The following is a 23,676-nucleotide window of genomic DNA, read 5'->3' on the forward strand; positions in this document are numbered from 1 at the left end:
TTTGCCCTAGTGAAAACCAGCCTTTATGAACTGAATGAACTCGTTGCAGTTGACGATTTTGAAAGTGGCTGTATGGTTCTGTGAGCGGCTTTATAAGAGCGAGTGATTAATAGAGTGAACTCTAAAGGGCTCGGATACGCTAATGACCTCTAGCGTTAAAAAGGTTTCGATTTTTTCTTGTTTGCTCCCAAGAGGTCGATTTCCGGCAACCCAATTTCATTTCGCCGTTTTCTTTCATTTATGACACCTTTCAGCGGAAATTCGACTCTTTATTTCCCCCTCAGCACACAACGGGCCGTAAAAACGAAACCTACAACTGGGAACAAGCGCGGTTTAAACAGAACATTGATCGCTTTCTAAAGAACCGAGATCCTTTGGAAAACGGCTTTTTGCTCGTAAAATTAGTCCGTGAAAAGGAAAAGCCCATAAGAAAATCCAATTTCGTATAAAATTTCCGGTTAGACGTTAATATATATGAACCAACATCCGGAGCCGCTGATATTGGTCGCTTGTATTAATTTTGCTCGTCAGACTGTCTATACCAGCGCGTTTCCTTAAAGGGGCGTTCATGTTTTCCATTTATCGGTTTATTAAAAGTTGACCACGGCTCTAATTAAGATAGTAAAATACCAACGACGTTTAAATTATCAAAAATAATAACCCAATTTCGCGCGTGGTTTAAATGTAGGTCGGAAATATCGCCGTGTGTGAATGCTTTCTGCTCATTCTGAATTATCTCGATACAGAAGCTGAACGAAGAAACATTTAAATTTAAAGTCGTCTGTGGTTTTCTCATTCATTTAGTTGACAGATATTAAAATTATAACTACTACCCACAGATGTACAAGCCGGAAGACCTAAAAGCAAACAGAAATGAATTAATGCTGGTGTGAGTGCTGTTGGCATGAGCTATTTTATGAGTTGGTGGAGTCACCATTGTTACGGAAAACACTCGAACGGCACTATTTGATGTTCGTCAGAGTTTCGAATACTGAGCCGAGGAAAAACGGAAATTTAAAATTAATTAAAATACAACCGCCTAATATTTCTTAACGAAAAATTAAGTTTTTCATCGTCTACAGCCTCATGCTACTGGTCAAAGCTTAGTGCTGCCCCTTAAAATTCGAAGATAGTAAAAAATCAAGAAATATGAATATCTTTACTAATAATTTACTTGTTTTTATAAAATTAAGGTTCCAGATTCAAATTAAATTTCTTTCACTTATTGATATCTTGTGATGGTGGTACATAGTTGTACCTGTAACCTTTTGTATATATTTTTCACCCATATGTATTCCTTCAGCAGATATTTCATTCAGTAAAAATAAATTTAAGTTCTTTCAAATAGCCCCACGGAATTTAAGCGTGATTTTGAAAAACAATTGGGTATCATTGCTCAAAGTTTGCAGCGGCTGGTGAGTATGCCGGAAGAAGATAATATTGGCGAAGAAACAGTGAAAGAATCTGATACAGTCACGAATTAAAGAGTTGGCGATGAAAAAGTCACATTTTGACCAATGAGAATAACCTTTAAAATTCGGCAACCAATCAGAGCGAAACCGGATACAACGTCCTCGTTCGGTACGGCTCTATCGTTCTACGTTCGAACCGTCGAACGTTGTAACGGCTCTTTGTTTGGACAAGCAACTTGTTCGTAACTCGTGATAGCATAAACGAACAATCTTTATTATCCTTTTCAATTTACATAGACTGCTGTATTTTCGTCAGCGATTTCTTATTAATAAATAAAGAAAGTGTCTGCTTAGAGGACGCAAATCCCGCCGTTTATGAAAGGGCAAATTTGGCCGTGTTACAGGCAAAGAGTCGCGTGCTAAACAAGTGAAATTTGATCAATTCTGTGATCAGCTCAACATCTGTTACTGATAACTAGGAAAAGCCTAAGTACTCAAAGCCTATTTGCCCTTTGTCTTATACGCAGCAACATTGACTGCCCATTTGAAGTTGCGAGTCCAGACCACAAAAAATAACGTTATGATTCCGTAAAATTTCCGGAGGTTTCGGTCCAAAGAATTCCATCGATTTTTCTCGAGGTTGGTTTTTATTGAGTTGTTTTGGAGCATTCACGAACCTAATCTGTTGACCTTTTTCGGATCATTACCCACTGATATCTCGTCGCGATATCGTCTTCACCGCTACACCCACAAAGTCCGATAAAAGCACAACAGCCTTTAGACAACTTAATGAAGAAATCGATAACCGGAACAAGAAATATTTAATATTGAATTTATTTTTACGGATCGATTGTGTCCTTACGAATTAATCAATATACACGAAAAAATAAATTATTGGATTTATGGTTTTTTGCACCGCTTCCAAGATGCTCTAATCTTACTCAGACTAATTTAACATGACCTTACCTTGGTACCACCTAGGAGCAACAAACACAGCACCCCACACAAGGAGAACGCAACCCGTCCAAAGTCGTGCATTTTTTTTGCGTACAGTTTTTATTGGTTAGACGCTTTAGCGCCTGCTGCCGTCGGAAGTGGAAAATTCGGAAATTTTCGTCCCCCCTTTCCGTAAAACGTTCAGCGTAAAAGTTCGTCCAATGAAATTTGTACATAACACTGACAAGTTAGTTAGCGTGTTAAAAGGCTAACTGCGTTCTCCTTGTGGTTGTTGCTCCTATTAAAGTACCACGATATTACATAAAACCAAGAGAAATCAGGGGAGAGTGTAGCTCTTCGCCGAACGCGCGCGTCGCCTTGTTTGAGGGGCAAAAAAATCCTCAAGATTAGCTGTTGGCCCCCTCCCGCAAAAGCCTCTTCACATTTTCATGAGTATCTCGTTTTTTGGTTATCATGCGCTCAAAAAATAGTTTTTAATTTTAATTTAAAACCGAGCTAATGATTGTTTTATATGATATATTTATGTTATATTATATTTATAAACAAAAAGTAAATTTATATTTTCAATTACGAAATTTAGATCAAAGGGATATTTCGTCACGTGTCTGCTATGCTTTGTAGTAGTCTGCCTGCCTGTAGTTTTACGGTTTATGTCAAGTCAAAATGGCAACGCGAGGAATCATATTAAACCCAGTCATTTTGATATATAATTTTGAGTTAGACGAAAGTGGAAGTTACAGGAGCATAATTGAAAAACTACAAAACAGTGGTGCGTTAAAACACTTTGTAACACTTTGTGCATTATTTATTACATACGTAAATATTAAAAGCCATGATACTAAGGTTTAAATTTCTGACATTTTAGCGCGCTTCTCGTAGAAAACGAGAGAGAAACGTATCCCAGACTACCTCGGTCAGCACTATATTCCCGGGAAGAATGACGTTGGGGTCCCATGAATTACGCGCGTCTTTATTGGTTCTCGCTCGCGGGGGGGGGGGGAGTTTGAAAAGATTGAGCCCCTCAAACAAGGTAGCATACGAAGGGAAAGGTAGTTTTTGTTTTAAGAGCTACACTCTCCCCTATTTCTCTTGCTGAGCTACACTCTCCCCTATTTCTCTTGCTGAGCTACACTCTCCCCTATTTCTCTTGCTAAAACATGATCCACATTCATTTACTCAGTGGGCTGGCGGAGTAGTGAGCACTTGCACCTCGCAGCGAGAGGAGACGGATTCTAATAATAATAATAATCAGCTAGGCTAATACCCAAGGCACCACCTTAGACCTAAGTCATCAAGCGACTTTTGAAGCCTTTAATTCAGGTGGCCGGGTTACAATGCGTAGGAGGGTGGTGGCAAGCCCTGCATGCCACACGATCGAGCCAACAGCTCCCTACACTAACTATTACCTTTAACCTTGACAAGTTTTTATGGAAGGGGAAACCGAAGAGCTCGGGGGAAAACCCCTTAAACCAGTGAGGAGAGAACTTGCAAACTCAACGCAGAAGGAGTTGTTCCGAGTTTTCACCCAGTGCCACAAGCTGGGATCGAACCCGGCTCCTCTTGCTGCGAGGCGAAAGTGCTAACCACTCCGCCACCTCACCATCCCAGCTTGTGGCACGAAGTGAAACCTTCCACGTTGAGTTTACAAGTTATCTTCCCACTGGTTAAAGGGGATTTTCACGGAGGTCTTAAGTGTTGCCTTTCCATACAAACTTGTTGAAGCTAACTGTAGTAGTAAAAACCTATTCAGACGAGAAAACATTTTTGCTTAACTTTGTTCGTGAGCGCAGTTTTCGAGTCAGGTTCGCGAAACCATTTGCCGAGATTTTGCGCGTTAACCGGCCATGTTATTTACTCGTAATTCTTAAATAAATACCTTTCCTACTAATAATTTACTAAAATTTACAATAATAAAGGTCAATTAATTCAGGTGGCTGGGTTACAATGCATAGGATGGTGGTGGCAGGCCCTTAATGCCACGCGAGCCAACAGTTCCCTACACTAACTATTACCGTTAACCAAGTTTTTATGGACAGGTGTAACCGAAGAGCTTATGGGAAAACCCCTTTAACCGGTGCGGATATAACTTGTAAACTCAACACCGAAGTAGTTGTTCCGAGTTTTCACCCAGTGCCACAAGCTAGGATCGAAAGTGTAAACCACTCCACCACCCCACCTGGTAGTTAATTATCATTTGGTTTTGTGTAATCAAAAGGATATGTTAATTGAAAATTATTACCCATAACACTTGGTCAGCAAATACGGTAATTCTGTAAAACTTAACCAACAAAAGCGTTTCTGTGGCCAAAAGGATGTGGAATTGTTGCGACCTGTATAGGCCAACAATGTTTGGCAAAAATAATGGCTCGTTTGAATAGGCCTTAAGTGAAAAGCTTGACAACACTAACTAACGCCGTGTGTTTTCCTTTCGCAGCCGAGATAGCAGACCACTTTATTTTCTTTTACCTCCCTTCAAAAAAGCAAATAACCTTTCCGGTCCTGTAACGAATTCCCGCTAGAGCGCGTTGTTGTAGAAACTTTTTCACGTTTCCTCGTCTGCGACCCGTTCTTAGCGTTAGATAGTTCCATGCCAACACCCTCCTACGCAATATAAACTGATCACCTGAAATAAAGGTAATAAACGTCGCTAGCTGTCTAGGGCCTAAGGTGGTGCCTTGGGTATTAGACTAGCTGATTATTATTATTGTTACAACCGAGAATCAGCTTGAAGTAAGAAATCAGCAACTCTCCAAAGGTCTCAACTCGCATCGACTTTGAGAAAACTTGGATGCAGTCTAAGCAGTTTTAAGAAAAAATACCATTAATTTGTTTGGCCATGATGAGACTAACTAAAATTCCTTCGCGCGTATTTAGTATTTCATCTTAAGGGTTTCAATACTTTAGATAAAAATAGGTTCCGTAACGTTCCAATTTTTTCAGATGTTGAGATTTAGTCTATATCCAAATTCGTTAGCTTGCGGAAATGGAAAATCGAATTCTGGTTGTTGCTCCGCTGTTTGGCGAAGATCTTTTCCCATAACATCCCTGATAAATTCTGAATAGTTAATTCTGGTATTTTTCATTTTGTTTAACAAGTTCCACTTGGCAATTGAAAAGTTGTAGGGCATAGTCGAAAGTGTAAAAATAATTTGGGTTCGGTTGAAAAAGACCTATTTTTCACTGAGTTTGGAGGTCGGGGGAAAAAACAAGTTGTACTAGCAGGCAATAGCCTTTAACGAATTGTAGGTAACATGCATTTCAGTTATAAGATTTCGAAAAATAAACAAATAATAATTAGCCCAAGTGACAAGTGTTTTTTAATGACTTCTACAAAATGTTTTCAAAAATGTCACCTTCTGATGCAATGCACAAATATGCACGATGTTGCATATCGCGAAATGCTCCCCGAACCATTTCTGGAGTCACCATAAAACATAGCTGAAAGCATAAGTTCCCTAAAATAAATGTACATGTGTGTTGTGATTATGTACGATTGTTTACGTTAAAGGCTATTGCCTGCAAGTACAACTTGTTTTTTCCCCCGACCTCCAAACTCGGTGAAAAATAGGTCTTTTTCAACCGAACCAAAATTATTTTTACACTTTCAACTATGCCCTACAACTTTTCTATTGAAACATTTTGCGTGACACCTACCGGTGAAAAAATAAATTTTCCAAAACGACACAAAATCGTTCGATTTTTCTGAAATTTAGTAACCAAAGCCTTCCATACCTAACAAATAAACTCTGAAAATTTCAGAACCCTAGCATCAATACATTTTGAGAAAAATGGCCGGATCGAGCAAATTGAGACACCCTGTATATAGAAATATCAATCGTGTTCGATACAAATTATGACACATTTCAAGATGTAAAATGGAGATTGTTAATACCGTACATTAGTTCAAAAGGCTTTAAACTGAACCAAAGAAGTCTGATTTTTTACGCAAATTAACACGTTTATTTTTGTTAAGGAGATTCGGTAATGACAAATTAACCTGACCAAATGAAATTTTTCGAAGATTCCTTAAAAGTGAATTTGAACAATCTAGACCTAGCTTTCAATGATTGTTTGTGGTGAATATTCGCAGGTCTAGTGGCCCCGCCTTCATTGTCAACGCCGGGAATAAACGGGTGCGGCGGTGTTCTGACGGGAGTAGGCGGAATCATTGTTTCACCTGGATATCCAAATTCCTTTCCCAAAGACGTGGAGTGCGTGTGGCTTGTCAGAGTGGACAACACTCAGAACGTCTATATACGAATTTTGGAATTAGAACTCTACGGAAGCATTGGTAAGCATTACACCAAGAATGTATTAGGGTTAATGGAGAATATGAAGCTGCGACTACATCCTCTGTTTTCATGATTCCCGGAAGATATTCTCCACCCATACGGAGTCTCTTCCCCCCTAACCGGGGCGTGGTATTTCTTTCCGGAATCACGAAGTGAACCGAGTACTCTCGGAATATTCGTAGCTGGATCATAGGTTTGCAATGGTAACGGGCTAATGTTGGCCATGACGTTAAGCGATTCTTTGCCAAACAGCATCGTGTGGTTTTGGCCTCGAGATTCGTGACATAGAATAGTGGTTTAGGGCGGGGCTTAGCTATGACGTACGCCTACGACGCTACGAGCAAGCATATAATTCTTCGTTAACCTGAATTCATTCTTGTAACACCTAATAGACGCTTCAATAAATCATCCTCCCAGGAAATCGCCTAGAAGTAAAATTTCGAAGAGCCAGGACCTGCAAGACACTGTTTATATAGTGCTTGTTAAAATAATGGAAAATTTTCACCTTTACGTCAGCAACAAGCGTTCCCCATTGCGTGCCCTTTTAATCAGGTAGCTTTTTTGACATACTAAGGCTTAGCAAAAACACGACATTCTGTTTACAGGTGAAAAGTTTCCATTATTTCAACCAGCACTATATAAACAATACCTTCCGTGTCCTGGCTCTCGAAAATATTACTTCTTGGCTATTTCCTGGGAGGATGATTTATTTAAGCGCCTATTGTCTTTAACCTACGATTATACTTTTGTTTTTCATGGTTCTCATAATAGCAAACTGCGCCGAAGTAGAACTCGCCGTTTTTGATGGCTATTACAACTTAGCTTACAACCCGAAAATTCTCAAAAGGTATTGCGGAGACCTGAAATACTACAAGAATGTAGAAGAACAAACTCAAATGTCAGCGAGAAACAGAGTTTTAATCAGGTGAGTAGGCTGATGCAAAATGGCTTACGCATTCAATAGGAAATATTCACATGTTAGCCTTCCTCTTTAACGCGCCAGATCGCGAGCGGGTAATAGACCCTGAAGTGTTTTAGATTATGTCTTCCCTAATTTCTAGTGGGATATTTAAACGAAACACCTCATATATAGTCAATTTGACATTAGCTGTACTGTTAATAATGAAAAATTAAAATTTAACGATTGAAGTTTCGCGATAATATTCTTGAAAGGACCATCATGGTCAATACGGCTATCTCATGGGCAAAACCTAGTAAACGCCAATTTGGAAAATTTCGAGTTATTAGTAAATTAATGTATAAATATAAATTGTACACCCAAAAAAAACATTCGTCGATGATATATACCAGTAACTACCATAAGAAGCAATGTAAACACATAATCAAAAAAATTAATTCTATCGAAAATTAAATAAATAATTCAATCGACATTGAATTTTAATATAGTCACATATCGAATGTGACGTCTCAAATTTAAGATGACCTAGTCACAAAGCATTTATAAGTTCCGCTCCTTATTAGTGCTATAAAATATAAAAAAGTAATTATACAACAAATGGTTGGTTTTATACTTAAATTCGCCAGTGTTGTTGGACTATATCGAATACCATAAATAAATATTGCTAATTTTATTTTTAATTTCATGATTCCAGGTTCAGGTCTCGTGTGTCTAAAACTAGTAACGAAGACGACCCTGTGGTCGGTTTCAAATTAGTATGGACCGGTGTGAGACTGTCGCAAAAAGGTAGCGCAGCTAATTGGAACATTTTTTTTATGGGCAAGTCAGCGTAAGAAGGTTTGGTGTGCAGTTCATTCAACCGTTTGAGGTAAAAAAATCCCAGTGCAGTTTTCTATACTGGTACTACGTATAAGACTTTACGTAAAACAAACTTAATTTTTCTGATAATATCCTAATATTTAATAATAACAATAATTATATAATATATAAAATTTTATGCTGCATAGTAGTACACAGTCTTCATTCAATCTACAATAAAATCATATTCGTTCCACTGGCGGTCGTCAGATGGCTCGGCATGATGTACGCTAGACTGCCCATAAAAAGATCTTGTTATTTCTCTCAAAATATACAGGGTGTTTCAAAAGGTTATGGAAAAAGTTTAAGGAGTTGTAGGGGTTGAGTTGAGAAGTATGCCTGTTTTTTTCCCATTTTCCTACGATGAGTTAAAAGAGCGCCAAAGAGTTTCAAAGTGTAAACAAATCGAGGTAACCAGCGTAAAACAGTAAACCTAAACAGTATTTAAAGTCCCTGCTGCTTGGTTTTGCGCTTGTTGCAGCCTACTTTCAGGGGCTAGTAGGCCGCACTTTGAATCTTTCTGGCGCTCTTTTAACTCAACGTAGGAAAATGGGAAAAAAACAGGCATACTTCTCAACTCACCCCTACAACTCCTTAAAATGAGTGCATAACCTTTTGAAACACCCTGTGTTCCTCTACCTCGCTGAACTCCTAAATAATGTTTCCCAAGGACAATGTAAGCAGTTTCATTGCAAAGGAAGCCAGTATTGCATTCATTCGTTTTCGCCTCATTGTACAGAAACACACCAATATTGCATCGACCAATCTTTGGTGTGCGACGGTATCCCTAATTGTAGCGACGAAGATTACAGCGATGAAGACAAATGTGAGCTATTACAAATATTATTTATAACTTATAAATTGCTCATCTACGTAACTAAAAGTAAAATGGAGCAATATCATTCAAGAAATCACAAAATGAACACGGTAATAAAGTGTTTACTCCTACTACGTTAAAGATGGCACCAGGGTTGTTTGATTTAAATCAAGTTGATTAAATCAGCGATTTAAATCGCGATTTTAATCAAATAATTTTTTTTTAAATCGTTGATTTAAATCTGTTCCTATAATAGATTGTTTAAAAGGTATTAAATTTCCATAAATGAGAGATTTACTATTGAATAATTATATTTTAGACCAATTTTGTCATTATATTACACTATTACCTATCACTACCACGATCCCTTCCCCACCTCATTTTTTTTTTTTTTTTAAATAATCCCTTACGAAAATGAAGGATCATAATTTGAATAAATATTTTTTGACATGATAAAACTGTCTACTATTGAATATTATTTATACAAAAATAATAATTATATCAATAAGCTTATATGTTGCTTTTAAACAGTGTCAAAAACCTAAAAATTAATTAAAAATAAAAAAAAAACGATTAAAATCAAAAAAATCCGATTAAAATAAAAAAAAACGATTTTTTTTATTTAAAAAAAAAATCAACAACCCTGGAGGGCACTACACAACATTAGGGGGCTTTCTCACGCACGCTCGGGGTTAAGTGAATTGGAACGCACCCCGAACGTGCGTCGCGCGCCTTTATTAAATAGCAGCGGCGAAGCCCTCTAATGTTTTGTAGCTCCACCTTCAGCATAGTCGGAGTAAAAAGCTTCCTCATTTTTACACTTCATTACCACTTTCAATTTTGTGATATTTTTCACTCAGAAAAAAAAACAAAAGTTAAAATTCTTTGGGCTAAAACTAGTGATATTTCGTACTCCATAGACAAATCTGACGAATTTGCTAGTTGGCAACAGAATTTGGAAACATTTAATAGGTGTTATTATTAAAAAAATCAAAAGCATATCTGTACATATAATGTAATTCTTAAATCACAAGATAGCGGTATTAGTAGTCTTATCACGACTCTAGCGATGTTTTGTACACCTATAATTTTAAGAAAAGACAGAATAAGAGACCAATTTAAATGATAGCGAATAAAAAATGGGAATTAACGCTAGTTTTAATGAGAATGTTTGTCGTTTGTGCTATAGGTAATTTGGCTCTGCTCGCGGGATGCGGCGCTGGCATTGGAGCCGTTTTGCTTTTCGTTTGCGTCGGAGCGATTGTGTACCGACGACACGCGCGATTTCAGAAATCTCTGTCGCAAGCGCAAGCCTTATCTATGCAACTTAGACAAATGGAACACAGTCCATCGTACCCCAGCGGCCGAATCGCCACCACGAATTACTACGCCTCGTCAACCACCAGCTCGAGGTCACCGGAAATGGGAAACAACTGCGCCGTGCACACGGCTCACTACGACCTCATCGAAAACAGCAAACCCACTTCTTGCAGTTACCCTACTGACGTGTGACTTCTTCGACCGAAATAGGCCTTCACCTCGACGAAAGGCTTTGCCTGGACGCGTCGTCACCGTTGCAGATTTAAGCTATATATTAATTTCGCGCGATTTTTCTCCATTCCTGAACACTTCACATTCCCGGATAGTTAAATCTTATGACAGCTTGAACGTAAAAATTTAACGAAATTTCTTTTTTTTTCACTCGCGTCAATTAGAAGAAAAAAACATTGACTATCAGTTCTCAAAATTTCAAATTCAAATTCGTAGGTTTCTACGCTCCAGTGAAGCCTATTACCAAAATTATACTCAGTTGCAATCTTGGAAAGGGAATAATTGACCAGGGTTCATACAATATTTCAAAAACCCTTTTCCCTGATATTTCCAGGTTTTCCAGGGTAGTTTTGAATATTTTCCAGGTGTATTTATTAAAACAATTGGGGTCTCTAAAATGTTAAAAGCATTACTGTTACACTTTCTAATATAATATAGTCAAGATTAAACGTATGAATTTAATACTAAGTAATAATTTCAAAAATACTAAAACAAATTGCACATAATTTGGAGTTCTCATAATCATTTTCCCTGATTTTTCAGGAAAATTTTCATTTTCCCTGATATTTCCCTTACTTTTTGCTTTAAATAAATTTCACGGATATTTCCTGGTTTTCACTGATTTCCATGTTTGTATGAACCCTGTAATTCTAATGGAAATATCGTGTTTAAATAATACGCAGTTAACTTTATGTACCGAATTGAGATAATACGAGCAATTAAACGGAAACTTTAATCAGTCAAATTCCAATTCAACAAATAAGTATTGATATCTTTGGCCTAATTGTACCAAAATATTTATTTTCTAAGGTTACAACTGAGAATAGCAATGACTATTTTTAAATCACTTTTTACGCAAATTCAGTGTTAGGGTAACACTTGTCTTTATGGAAACGAGGTATTTTTAGGGTGGCATTCGTGGTAAAGTTAAGTACTATTAGTGAGGGAAGCGTTAGTGGGAACGTTCAACGGCATTTAGGATAATCTTAAAATTTTGTTCCCATTGTATGAGGCTGGTCAGGGATCAATTTAAAATGTGAAAAGTTCTAATAAGAACAAAACATGTTGGTTTTAGTAGAATTTTTGGAAATAACGCAGTTTTAATACCTTCCCTAACCGTTACTTTGAAGTCTATTTCGGCCTATAAGTGAAATTTGTTTTCAATCACTGTCCGTTTGAAAACCGTTTTGAATCACCATCTTTACCTATGGCCATTCTATTTAAAGAATTTATTGGGCCATAACTTAAAATTGTTAGTGAGCGATGACTAATGAAATATTTGAGAGCGCGTCTATTGTCGCGGGCTTTACTCCTAGCTTGATGGGAGGCGAGTCGTTCAAAGAAGAAACCTGCCATCCTACTAAACCGGATGATGGGCGAATTTGCTGAATGTGAGATGGAGAATTGAAATTAAATTGCTGTACCCACAATTACTAGCTCCAATTTTCATTTTTGCCATTTATGCTTTTCAAAGCGACAAAAATTGAAATGTCCAAGGTGACGACCTCTAACAACCAAAGTCGATTAAAGAATTGAGGGCCTCGATATAAAGAAAACTTTACATCAACAGAAAAGTGATTTCCTAATTCAAATGTGATATTAAAAAAAAAGTTAAACAAAATCTTGGAAAATGTCTCTCGACCAAAGTGGGCCAATTGTTCAATACTATTTATACGCAGTTTAACCGACTTTGACAAACGTGTAAAAAAGTACTACGAGTAGTTCAGTTTGTTGTTCATTGCAGTACCGAGTATAGCCTTGACTAACTCTAAAGAACCTATAAATAGTGATATTACGCTCTTTTGTGATTCTATTCTAGAAATACCGTATTCTTCTACGGAATTAGAAGGATTTTTACTATATAACTACCGTGTTTGCGTTTTTAACGAAAAATGTACCTACAAAAAGCAAAACTGTGTTCGTGTTAACAGAGAATACGAAGCAGCAACTACGTTTCCCGATTCCCGGCCTACACGGAGAGAGAGCCCGCGATTACACCAGGAGATGCGGAGGGGCGTGGTTTATCTTCCGGGAATCACCAGGCCAACAGAGTACTGCCCGCGTATTCTCCGTTCGCACCGAATACATTCCCGCTATACAACTTCCAACACTCGTTCTAGACGTAACAATTTTAAAATTTCGCCTCTTAATATAACGGATAGTATTGTTAATAAAAATATACCCCTTTCGAAGAAATTAACGGGATCTTAAGTTTAAAGTTTTTAATACATTTAATATTAATACCAATACTGTACTCAAAGTGTTACTTATTATATGTTAGCGCAGTCCATAATATTCTATTGGAAACGTATAAGTTAAGAAAAATAACAGATATTATTCGAAATATGAAAAGTTTATTATTTCGTTGTTAAAAATCGTTGTTATTTGAAAGGTTAAGCGTGTAAATTTGAAACGAAAATAATATTCACTCGTTATTGTTTCGTCGTGAAAAAACTACCCATATTAGGGTTTTGTTTACCATAATTTAAATCGACTATATCAACTAAAAGTTCTAACAAAATTTACGCGGGTGGACATAACTTAGTTTAATTCAATTCATACTTGGTTCTGACCAGGATCAAATGCTATTATTTGTTGCCCATTTTACGCTCCAGGTGGCGGTAATAAAGTAGAACGATTGATGATGTCCATTTTAGTATTGAACGACATAAAATTTTCTGTCGCGTCGTATGCAAAAAGGTCATTGATAAATTTCTGATTTTTAAGGTAATAGTAAATTATACTAGTTTACTTTTAAAATCGTACTTAGTTGCTTCGCGTTCTGAAATAGATTAAATTAATATGAAATAAAATTTTAAAAGAATAATTCAATTTAATTTTATGGGTAACGGTATTTAAACATTTTATGTAAAACGCTTTAGGTAATTACTTAAAAGTTAAAAGCTTGGAAATTGAAACTAACGCGTTATTTTAATGTTGTACAATTTGCGAATATTCACGCTTTTGAGAAAATCATTTTTTCTATGATTGTATATTTTGATTTTATGTGACTCATTAAAACTAAAACAGCGTTTGTTCTATAATTCCTGTTCTAATTAAACACAAGAAACAGTTGTAGCGTGTTATTTAGAGCCAATGGATATTTCTAGAAAATAAATTGAACAAACAAGACAGAGCTTTATTAATCTAATCGTATCACTCGCACTCGAAAATCCGAAATTCTATCACGCTAGACCCCGACTTTTTTGTCGGCGGCGACGTTGTACAAAAATGTAACCGTCGGCGGCGCGCCGGCGCCTGCATCGGCGGCGTCGGGGTCTATATCAGGCGACCCTAAACTTGTAAAAGAAAGAGACAGTGAAGTAAAATAAACATTTACACAAGATGGACAAGTTACTTTATAGAAACATCTCTTACTAGATTTTTGATACTAGAGCCTATACAGGATATTCGTAATTAGGAGTTTTACGCGTTTGGCAATGGCTTAGGATAAACTTTCAATGAACCTTTTCAGTTTAAATAGAGTCACGTAGTGGGCAGCTGCTATAATTTCGTCTACTAACAATTGTAAGTAGTTGCTTTGTGCTTTATAAATAAAAAATCATCTTGGCAGAGGAAAATCCAGTACCACTACGTGACTATGTATACTACAAAGGCCGCTCCTATATTAAACCACATTGCTTTGAAGACTCGGTTCCCCTGCGTAATAACGTCGTCTGACAACGAAACATACGATTTTATGACGTAGGATAAGCGCGTTTTCCCCATATAGAGGGAAGGTAATTTTGTCCCACATAATATGGAATCGACCAATTTGTTATTAATGAAACCCGGAACCGTTACATGGAGCACATGGAGGAACGATTTAGCAGAGTTATTTAACTTATAATAGGTTGGATTACGATGCTATACCACTAATAGAAATGAATGTCCTACAATACGTCAGATTTTTATTGTTAATGTATCAACTACGCCCGATGACTTTGGTCTAAGGTGGTGCCTTGGGTATTCGCCTAGCTGATTATTATTAAATTTTATTATTTATTTTTCTCTATTGCAGATACACAGGGTGTTTCAAAAGGTTATTCAAATTTTTTAAGGAGTTGTAGGTGGTGAGTTGAGAAGTATGCCTGTTTTTCCCCATCTTCCTACGATGAGTTAAAAAAGCGCCAGAGAGTTTCAAAGTGTGGCCTACTAGCCCCTGGAAGTAAGCTGCAACAAGCGCAAAACCAAGCAGCAGGGACTTTAAATACTGTTTAAGTTTCCGTTTTTACGCTGGTTACCTCGATTTGTTTACACTTTGAAACTCTCTGGCGCTCTTTTAACTCAACGTAGGAAAATGGGAAAAAAACAGGCATACTTATCAACTCACCGCCTATATCTCCTTAAAAATGTTGCATAACCTTTTGGAACACCCTGTGTTCCTCTACCTCGCTGATCTCCTAAATAATGTTTCCCAAGGACAATGTAAGCAGTTTCATTGCAAAGGAAGCCAGTATTGCATTCATTCGTTTTCGCCTCATTGTACAGAAACACACTAAGCGAACAATGATTCGGACCAATAATTATGAAAATGATTTAATAAAATTTACTTAAAAACATTTTCAGAAAATATTTATTTTCGTGCAATAACGATAAAAGAGGGGAAAGCGAATCTGACTTTTGGGCACCATCCGAATGCTTCCGTAATCAAACCTCCTAAAGTTATCTGACGCTGGTTTTAGTTTTCTGAATCTGACTTTTGGGGCAACATATCCGAATGCTTCCGTAATCAAACCTCCCAAAGTTATCTGACGCTGGTTTTAGTTTTCTCGAATCTGACTTTTGGGGCACCATCCGAATGCTTCCGTAATCAAACCTCCTAAAGTTATCTGACGCTGGTTTTAGTTTTCTCGAATCTGACTTTTGGGGCACCATATCCGAATGCTTCCGTAATCAAACCTCCCAAAGTTATCTGACGCTGGTTTTAGTTTTCTCGAATCTGACTTTTGGGGCACCATCCGAATGCTTCCGTAATCAAACCTCCTAAAGTTATCTGACGCTGGTTTTAGTTTTCTGGAATAAACCGAAGATTTAAGATTTGCCATATTGTATAAATGTGATTTTACTAGACTTTATGTATCTAAGGATAGCACATTTGGGTGATATTTCTTGAGTAGTTTATCGTGTCCTACGCTGATTAAAGTTAATTTCATTTCATCGCACAAAGCGTACAACGAGTCTTGAATGTTGCTGGAAACGGCACTCAAGGATTCGTCGAGGAATGCGACTTTGGGTCGACGACAGAAGACCCGCATGAACGACACTCTTTGCATTTCACCGGGCGACAAGGCGTCGTACCAGTTCCACTCGGGCTCGAAGTCCAAATAGTCCATTCCAGTCGATGTGCCACTTTGGGATCTTAATCGATGTCTCAACGACACTAAGTCACTTATTTCCAGAAACCTGAACCAAAGTAAATCGAAACAGATTACAATATTTCCACATAATAAATCGAGGCACAAATTACTTACAAACAATAAGCATTTAAAGCAAAGTCATTAGAGGTTCGATTTATTGCTTTTATTTATATTAGATGGCGCCAATTTAAGGGTGGATTCAATGATTTATTAAAAAAAAAACAACTTCTAACACCGTTGTGAACGAAAGTTCAACTCGGAAAAAGCCTTGTCATAAAAATAAATAATATAGTTCGCGGTTTAGAAATAATTTTAAATTTGTTTCAGGCGATTGGCGCCATCTGGTAAGAATTCGGGTATTTAAAAATCGGCTGATAATTTTGTTACCCCGGTGAAAGTACATTTACCCAATATTTTTCAATATTTATAATATCTCTGATATTTCCAATATTTCTAAATATTTTGGATATTTAAATTTTTTTCTTATTTCTGCGAATTTCCGAGAATTTCTATCTCTTCTCAAATTCCGTATATTTTTAGTGGATTTCTAGATTTCCAAAAATACTCTGACAACAGATACGGTTAAATTTTACGGTCAGAACACCATTTTCATTAGGTCGTTCCTAGTCATCGGAGTCAGAGATTAATTCAGAGATTAACTTAACTTTCAGGATGACCACACAAAAACTTAAAAAATGATAGGGGAAATAACAAATTTGTAGTCAATTTTACAGAAGATATTGTTTTAGTAAATGTCTGTCGAAAGTACAGAAAAATTTAGGTTTCAAATACTTCTGAAGTGAAAAACAGGTTTTAAAAGGGAATTTGATTGAATAATTGGTTGCGATAACTGTCCAAATTTTGTTTGAAATTATTTCTAACTTTGTCGATTTGATTGCCATCTATATGAAAAGGCGTTATTGGAACGACAGAGTACGAAACTTTCCACCAAAAATAGAAACTACAATTAAAGTTATATGAAGAAATTGAAAATATAGAAAAATTGTGAAATATAGGAGGTGTGGTCATTCTGACTTCTTAATAGCTAATCTATAGACCTTTTATGTCTAACAGATTTGAAAAAACTGTCTTTGGAAAACTATAAATATACAATAAATTGCAAAGTTCAGACAGGGGTGCAAACGATATATTTCGGTTACGCACCACAATCAAAATCTTGGCTATGGTTTTCATTAAATTATATTTTGAAAACTTTAAAAATAAGTTCAGTAGTTGTATTATCGATCGAATTATTATTTCTATTTTCTCTTTGATTTAAAAATTCAACGCAAACCCTAACGAAAATGGTGAATAAAATTCGATTCTAAAATTATATCCAAAATTGGGCAGATCCAATTTCGACTTTGATCGAAAATTACAATCCGAATTGTGTTATATTTGATTCAAATACAACGTATATTAAAAGTTTTTGCAATTTGATCCAAATTTGGACATGGGATGTAAGAGGTGTTTATTTTTGCGCCTGTTCTGGGTTTTTTGAGCAGGTTAAAAACTGTAGCCCTATGCCGTCATTTTACTCCAACTCTGTCTTGACGAAAAAAACGAGTTGGAGTAAGAAGGGAGTAGTTAAAGGTTAAAGGTTATTTATTTGCCGTAGCAGCCGTAGCAGCCGTAGTTTTGTTTTAAGATGGCGACCGGTGGTGAGGTCATCAATATGTGACTCATTTTTCTCATTTAGTCAATAATAATAATCAGCTAGGCTAATACCCAAGGCACCACTTTAGGCCTAAGTCATCAAGCGACTTCTAAAGTCATTAAATAGCATTTAACAATTGGATTTTCGTTATTAAAAGCTTGCCACATGTGAAGATGTTCAATACCCGTCATGTTTTCGTGAAACTAAATTTAAGCAGACGAATTTTCTATATAAGCAGACGACAAAGCTAGATTACTCCCTCTACACCTCCTTTCGAAGAGGAGTAAAAAGTGTAACCTAAGAGCTCTGGAACAGCGAACAAAATTCGGGACAGGGTAAATCTGACCCCGAGAACAGGCGAATAACACGTTTTAGGGTAAAAAGTTTACACTTTTTGTCCTCGGACAGGCGAAAAAAAAACCACCTAATCATTTTCGAGAGGGAGCCGAAGTTTGCCCACACCAGATTAGCAATACCGAGATATTTCGTAGATTAAATTTAGGTTAAAGAATTGATACGATAAATGAAAAAGTATTAAGAGAATCATCGGGGTGTCCAAGTAGACCCTGTAGACTCATCTAGAGAGGTAGAGGAAATGGTCTAGATGGAAAAGGTCGGAAGGCCGGTTCAATTTCTTCGAATTGTACGTATAGCCTAGTGGCATTCAGGAAGAATCTTTTTCTGATCGAAGGTGAAAGCGAGGTTCCGCCAATACGGCAAACAACGTACAAACCTATTGACGTCTCGGTCGTTTGTTAGATGGGCGCCATTAATCTTCGGGTAGAATATTTGCTCTCGAAGAGAACCGTACGGCAACAGTAATGGCTTTTGAGACAGAAAGAGAACCGCTTCGTTGGTGGAATCGTTTTCGAGATGAAAAATGTACTCTCCGATCGATGGCCTCCAGAGTCCGGCCAGTGTCCGAAACACGGACGTCTTCCCGATGCCACTCCTGCCCGTTATCAAAAGGTTGCTACCTTCTTCGACCACGAAATTCAAATTGCTCGACAGGACCGAGACGTTTTGTCCGGGGCGAGAGGTATTTAAGTCTCGTACTTCAATCAGAGTCTTCGCGCTGAGATCTATTCAAAGAAATTTCCTTAGTAAGAACTAAAAGAATGATGAAAAATTACCAGTGCCAAATCTTATTAAACTCTTCAATTAAGCGGGCCCTGTAGCGCCTCCCAATGCGTTGCTTCTCGGAGCCGAACGATATAACAGTCATGTTTTTCCAGCTCCTGAGCGTTAGTTAGTCGAAATAATTTAATTAGGGATGCACCATAGAGTAAACCACTCTATGACTTAGAGTACTCTATGGGATGCACCATAGGGTACATCCGATATATCGGCTATTCGTGGCCGATATATCGGCCGATATTAACAAAGTTAACTATCATAACACTAGTGTATATCAGCGGTTCCCAAAAGGTGTTACGCGAATTCAAGAGTCTTTTAAGATAAGTAAAAAATGAGTGGGGGTTCCACCAGAATTAGGTGGATAATTTAGGGTTCCATGGCAAAACAAATTGGGAACCACTGGTGTCTATGATAAAATCATTGTAAAAGACGGTTCAGTACACTTTTTTTTAATAATAATCAGCTAGGTTAAAACCCAAGGCACTACCTTAGGCCTAAGTCATCAAGCGACTTTTAAAGCCATTAATTCAGGTGGTCGGATTATAATGCGTAGGAGGGTTGTGGCCAGCCCTTCATGCCACGCGAGCCAACAGCGCGCTTCAATAACTATTACCGTTAATCTCAACAAGTTTTTATGAAAGAGGAAACCGAAGAGCTCGGGGGAAACCACTTAAACCAGTGGGGAGAGAGCTTGCAAACTCAACGCAGAAGGAGTTGTTCCGAGTTTTCGCACAGTGCCACAAGCTGCTAACCACTCCGCCACCCGACCTCTGTCATACCTTTTTATTCTAATTTTTAATGAAAAAAAATTTGCAAGAGCATGTACGTGAAACATATTTTCTATCTCAAATCGAATATCGCTCTTTTTTATTTGTAACCCCCTGTCTAAAAAAAAGGTATGATCTAGCTTCTGAAGTCTGACGTAGGTGGCGCAACCAACCAAATAAAATATTATCATTACTTAGTTAATCGAGAATTTTCCTATATTTAAATGTTTTTCTGAAAATATATTTCAGATACCGGTAAAGGCAAATATTGGCCGATTCCGATATATCGGTGCATCCCTAAATTTAATTAATAGCTTTGGGTCACACCCAGTAATATAGAGTGGTATCATTGTGACGTCACGCAACGTCACCCATGCTTTTAACATAAAGTAAAAAAGCTCCTAAAATTTCGGCAAAGGACAAAATTACGGAGTGTTATTATTTTACGCTCACGATTCTTAAAAACCTTGCCCTCAGACCACTTGCACCCCAAGGAGCTCGTACCGCCACACTAAAAATATTTATCACCTTACGACAGGGGACAAGTTATATCATTTGTACTTTAATGTAAACTTTAAATGTACTTTAAAAATAAAATTATTCATAATATTTCGTAGAATTGTTTATATTTTAACTAAATATCAATTTAAGAAGCACCTTCGAGGCTTATAGAAACTAAAAACAGATGTCGCATCAGTAGAGTTTAAAAAAAATCCGTGTTTCTAGCAGTAGAATCTCTTTATACCGCATCATTACGAGTCTCATTAGATGTAAGTGATCTGAGCACGCACGCACTAGAACGGCGAGGAAAAAAGCCCATTATTATTGAATGAAGTGCACCAAAAATGTGTGGTCATTCTGGATATGGTACACAGAAAAAATATAGCCGATGATTGGGAACTGAATTATAATTATAAACTTATCTATAGCTTTCATTAATTTGCTGGAAGATATTAAATTGCAACTCTGTGGTAGCCACTCAAGCCGTTTCTAGACACTAGGATGCGTTCGTTTTTGATACAACCTGCAGCATGGGCCAAATAATTTGGCCCATGCTGCAGCCCACGAGATACTCGCGTATAAAAATGCACCCGAGAAACGAAGATCGATTTGTCTGTGGATAGGACAGAGTGAGCTTGGAATCTCCGAACTAACCTTTAGGTTTCACGCAGCTACTATCCGAAGAAAAGTTGGGATTATCAATTCCGCTTTTCTCTCTCACCTCCACGTACTCGAATATTTGGGCGACACGATGACAAGCACCGGCCAAGGTTGTGAAATCTTCCGACAAGTTAACCAAGTTACTGAAACAGGAGATTAAGTACATGGTAACGAATGTGTTCTTGCTGATGAGTTCGCTCAAACTGGCGCTGGACATCTCGTCGTAGAACCCGGCGAATATTGGCACCGACAACACTAAGAAACTTATAATGCTTCCGAAATAGTTGAAAAGGTTCACCGAGACATCGAGAGGGTATCTTTTGAAGAACAACCTTTCTTGAGTCGCGATCAACTCGCTCACTTTGGCGTTGGCTCGCGCGTGTTCGACGCGTTGGCCGTTTTGGAAGGCGATCGCTTCGGCGTTAGTTCTCACGTGCATATGCTGAAATCGAAAATGTCCTTCGAACTTCTCTTGCAAATAAACCATAGCCACCACGGGCGACATTAAGAGCTTATTAACGATGGTACTTAGGATAAAATACACGAGGACGCTAACGGGACCTATCCAACCGGTACTCGCGTAAGACACGTAAGTATAGTACGCGATGGTGAACGGCGAAATTAACAACATGGGCAAGACGCCGCTCAACGTCAAACACAGTTTGTCGGTGTCTTGGGCGATTCGCTGGTCTGGATTGTCGATGTAGGTTTCGCACGTATTCAAATGATAGAATATTTCTTTGACGAAGTAGCAGTCGTGCAACTCTTCGGTCATCACTTTGCGACAAGTGGAGTAGAAAATGGACGCTAAGTAACTGGAACTACTTTTGACGAATGAAACCAGCGCGAATAACAGACAGGATTTGACGGTTAGCCATAGGAAAACGTTTAAATTCTTCTCTCCCAACACTTTATAGTATTCGCTGGTGATTAAACCGACTCGATAATACACATACTCTTGTAGAAGTCTGACTAGTAATAACACCAAGAACAGTTGATGTACGACTGTATGACCGCGTAGTTTTCCGCACAAAGAAACGAATCTTTTGACGAATAACCAATCAAAACTGAACGACTCATTCATTTTGAGGAAAGTGATATCTAACTCTAACTTGAGTTTTTCGAACTCTGTAAATATTAAAAAAACAACAATTAAACAGAAGTTTGTTACGCGTATCTAGTCCCTAAACATTTTAAAGATTTTCTGTCAAAATTACACATTTGTATAACAAATTACCAGAACTTTAAAGGAACTAAATAATAAAATTTTCAAATTTAAATTAAATTCCTTGATTTTTTTATTTATGTTCAAATTTCCTTACTTTCCCCTGATTTCTATGTATTTCCTGTCCTAAGGCAACCCTGGTTTCTATAATTAGGGCCCGTTCACAAATTACACAACGAAAAAATTTACTCTTATCCACTAAATTATGTAACAAAAACGCTAAAGGTCCTCAATTATAAGAGCAATATAACCGTTGAAAATAACAAATTACATTCAAAACTAAGCCTATTTTGGTTATTTTACATCTAGAAAACTAAAACTATTTATAACCACCCGGTTAAAACCGATTATAGCCACTTGAAAAAATTCAGATTTTTTTAGCTTTTATAAAAAATAAAAAATTTACAATATATTACTAAAATAAAGCTTTTATTTAGTTTAGCTTTTGTTTCATATTTAAACAAATTGGGGTGAGTTCAAATTTTACTCCAATTGAGGGGGACAGGGGTAGGTTTAAAGTTCAAAAGTTCGCTGCCTCACTTCGGCGAGTCCTAAACAAAAACTAGGGGGAAATCAAAATAATTTAATTATTTAATATAGTTATTTTGCTTACTTTGTTTAGTTTCTAATTTACAACAATAACAACAGACAATTTCCTACTTGGAAAGTGAGTGACACAAGTAAAATAGGCTGTTTGCATTTTAGCCGGCTTTAAACGAAAATAAACGGTTATAACCAATTAAAAGAACTGGTTTGGCTGTTTTCAAAAAAATCCGGCTTTTTTCAAACCCTGAAATTAGGTCCTGGTATAGAATTATTATATGTGACGTAATATGCTGCAGATACGATAGTAATTTCGTGATATCTAAGCTGACGATTTAATACAGGGACGTTTTGGTGCCACAGAACCAATGGTATTCAACTTTTTTGAGGTTGGATTATGACGTTATACCAGTAATAGAAAATACTTCTTCTAGTTACTAAATTAACTTCATCAAATGTATTCCCTTTAACAACTTTGGTAAATATTTATTTAAAATTAAAGCCATCTTTAGTCAATGTAATTAACTTAGATGGCGCTCAAGTGCAATAACGAGGAGGAATTTGGGGGAAAAGAGTCTAACTTATGAGCGCTATCCGAAAGTTTCCGTACTAAAACCTCCTAAAGTTGAACAGCCCTGATGATACTATTTCGATTTGAAACAAGATGTCACGGACATTTAAGTACACAATCCCACCCCCCCCCCCGATGTATTAAATACATTTTGAAAATTTAAATTATATAATTATATTTGAACAAATTTTCAATCACCTAGTACATTAATTTCATAAGCGTACAATAATAACCCAAGATGAATTTTGTGGACAATGAGCGTTTTTCTACCACCATGTATATTAAGAACAATATCTCAATCACCCTGTCGTTTAATATAACTAACGCCCTTAGCATTGACGATCAAAGATTAATTTTAACTCAAAGAAAATCAATGACCATGCTTTATTAATCACCCTGTCCATTAATTATGAACAATACTTCAATCACCATATAAATATATATTACTT

At 37.1% G+C, this 23,676-nt stretch overlaps 2 protein-coding genes across 5 annotated transcripts in view; one reads left to right on the plus strand and one right to left on the minus strand.

Annotated features, from left to right (window-relative positions):
• Window positions 1-11,211, plus strand: part of LOC149933501 (bone morphogenetic protein 1-like) — a 127,453-nt gene extending 116,242 nt beyond the window's left edge. For both annotated transcript variants that reach the window (XM_090155823.1, XM_090155824.1), the window contains 5 exons: window positions 6,460-6,660; window positions 7,433-7,586; window positions 8,275-8,366; window positions 9,109-9,264; window positions 10,445-11,211. In XM_090155823.1, the coding sequence (XP_090011949.1) occupies window positions 6,460-6,660; window positions 7,433-7,586; window positions 8,275-8,366; window positions 9,109-9,264; window positions 10,445-10,767 (926 nt within the window). In that variant the 3' untranslated portion in view covers window positions 10,768-11,211. The remainder of the gene's footprint in view (window positions 1-6,459; window positions 6,661-7,432; window positions 7,587-8,274; window positions 8,367-9,108; window positions 9,265-10,444) is intronic.
• Window positions 11,212-15,390: 4,179 nt separating this feature from the next.
• Window positions 15,391-21,989, minus strand: LOC149933502 (lysosomal cobalamin transporter ABCD4-like). Of its 3 annotated transcripts, XR_016472817.1 has the most exons (4): window positions 20,883-21,989; window positions 18,557-18,905; window positions 15,790-16,212; window positions 15,391-15,462 (listed from the first exon to the last, which is right to left on the minus strand). XR_016472817.1 is itself a non-coding variant. In XM_090155693.1 (3 exons), the coding sequence occupies exons 1-3, from the start codon at window positions 21,970-21,972 to the stop codon at window positions 15,882-15,884; spliced, it is 1,770 nt and encodes a 589-aa protein (XP_090011819.1). In that variant the 5' UTR covers window positions 21,973-21,989; the 3' UTR covers window positions 15,682-15,881. The 3 variants fall into 3 exon arrangements, 2 of the variants coding, with proteins under 2 accessions (XP_090011819.1, XP_090011821.1); XM_090155693.1 differs by lacking the exon at window positions 15,391-15,462 and having other exon boundaries at window positions 15,682-16,212; XM_090155695.1 differs by lacking the exon at window positions 15,391-15,462 and having other exon boundaries at window positions 16,075-16,212; window positions 18,553-18,905.
• Window positions 21,990-23,676: the final 1,687 nt, after the last annotated feature.

The sequence above is a fragment of the Leiobunum rupestre genome, chromosome 8 (genome assembly GCF_980474605.1).
Source record: "Leiobunum rupestre chromosome 8, qqLeiRupe1.1.hap1, whole genome shotgun sequence".
Lineage (NCBI taxonomy): Eukaryota > Metazoa > Arthropoda > Arachnida > Opiliones > Sclerosomatidae > Leiobunum > Leiobunum rupestre.